Raw genomic sequence first — 1,189 nt, 5'->3', positions numbered from 1 at the left:
GACACCTCTAGGTCCCCAATTGGGCCGAGGACACCTCTAGGTCCCCCATGGGGCCGAGGACATCCAAGATTGGGCCGAGGACACCTCTAGGTCCCCAGTTGGGCCGAGGACACCTCTAGGTCCCCCGTGGGGCCAAGGACATCCAAGATTGGGCCGAGGACACCTCTAGGTCCCCAATTGGGCCGAGGACACCTCTAGGTCCCCCATGGGGCTGAGGACATCCAGGATTGGGCCGAGGACACCTCTAGGTCCCCAGTTGGGCCGAGGACACCTCTAGGTCCCCCATGGGGCCGAGGACTTCCCTCCGCGCCCCACCCCTCACCGCTGAGGTCATCGTTGCGGGCGGTCCAGGGCTCGGCGCCGTCGAAGTGGGTGTCCCCGCCGATGTGGGGCCCGGGGAAGTAGGCGTGGGCCAGGAAGCCGCCCTCGCCGTCGAAGGGGGTGCTGTCGCCGTGGAAGCCCTCGGCGAAGAAGATCATGATGTCCGCCTGGGGGGCCCGGCCCTGCCTCACCTCCCCGTAGGGCACCTCGCGGAAGCGCAGCGGCGTCACCGAGGCCCACACCGCGAAGGCCCGCCGGATGGCCCCGAACGTGGCGGCCTCCCCCACCTTCGGGGTGTAGTTCTGGATGCTGCCGGTGGTGGAGAAACACCCCCCACCCCGCCGCCGCCCCGTGCCGTGAGCCACGCGGCCCACCGACCGGCCCCCCCCACGGGATGGCCGGCCGGTGGCCTCCCGACCCGCCCCACAACCGCCAACGCGGCCCCCCAACCCCACCCCCCTTGCTGCCGCCTCCTCACCAGAACGTGATCTCCTGGTGCTCCCACTTCATGCCCTGGATCGCGTAGCGCCGGCGCCGCACGTTGGCCTTGATCTCCGCCCCGAACTTGTCCGGGACGCCGCAGCGGGGACGTCGCATGGCCCTGGACGAGGTGGACGGGGCGTTTGGGGTGGGGGGGGTCCCACAACGGGACATTGGGGAGGGTTGTGGGTCCTAGAACCGCGGTTGGAGGACCTAGAGCCCTGGTTGGAGGACCTAGAACCCCTTTCAGAGGACTGGAGCACCCACTGGAGGACCTAAAACCCCATCTGGAGGACCTAGAGCCCCGTTTGGAGGACTAGAACACCTGTTGGAGGACCTAGAATCCTGGTTGGAGGATCTAGAACCGAGTGGGAGGACTGGAACACCC

The 1,189-nt window shown here is 68.3% G+C and overlaps 1 protein-coding gene across 1 annotated transcript; it reads right to left on the bottom strand.

Annotated features, from left to right (window-relative positions):
* Positions 1 to 135: 135 nt before the first annotated feature.
* On the bottom strand, positions 136 to 1,156 carry LOC146597027 (matrix metalloproteinase-14-like). Its single transcript, XM_085302881.1, has 2 exons — positions 800 to 1,156; positions 136 to 630 (listed from the first exon to the last, which is right to left on the bottom strand). The coding sequence occupies exons 1-2, from the start codon at positions 973 to 975 to the stop codon at positions 195 to 197; spliced, it is 612 nt and encodes a 203-aa protein (XP_085159007.1). The 5' UTR covers positions 976 to 1,156; the 3' UTR covers positions 136 to 194.
* Between the last annotated feature and the right edge of the window lie 33 nt (positions 1,157 to 1,189).

The sequence above is a fragment of the Rhea americana genome, unplaced genomic scaffold (assembly GCF_003343005.1).
Source record: "Rhea americana isolate MKP2758 unplaced genomic scaffold, rheAme1 scaffold_1933, whole genome shotgun sequence".
In the NCBI taxonomy this organism is placed as follows: Eukaryota; Metazoa; Chordata; class Aves; order Rheiformes; family Rheidae; genus Rhea; species Rhea americana.
This window is presented reverse-complemented; position numbering and strand designations above follow the sequence as displayed.

What these genes read in the sequence shown, in the direction of transcription:
- LOC146597027 (XM_085302881.1), bottom strand. Translation starts at nt 975, where the DNA reads ATGTCCCGTTGTGGGACCCCCCCCACCCCAAACGCCCCGTCCACCTCG. An exon ending in CACCAGGAGATCACGTTCTG is followed by an intron (nt 631 to 799) that starts GTGAGGAGGCGG and finishes CACCACCGGCAG; the next exon opens with CATCCAGAACTACACCCCGA.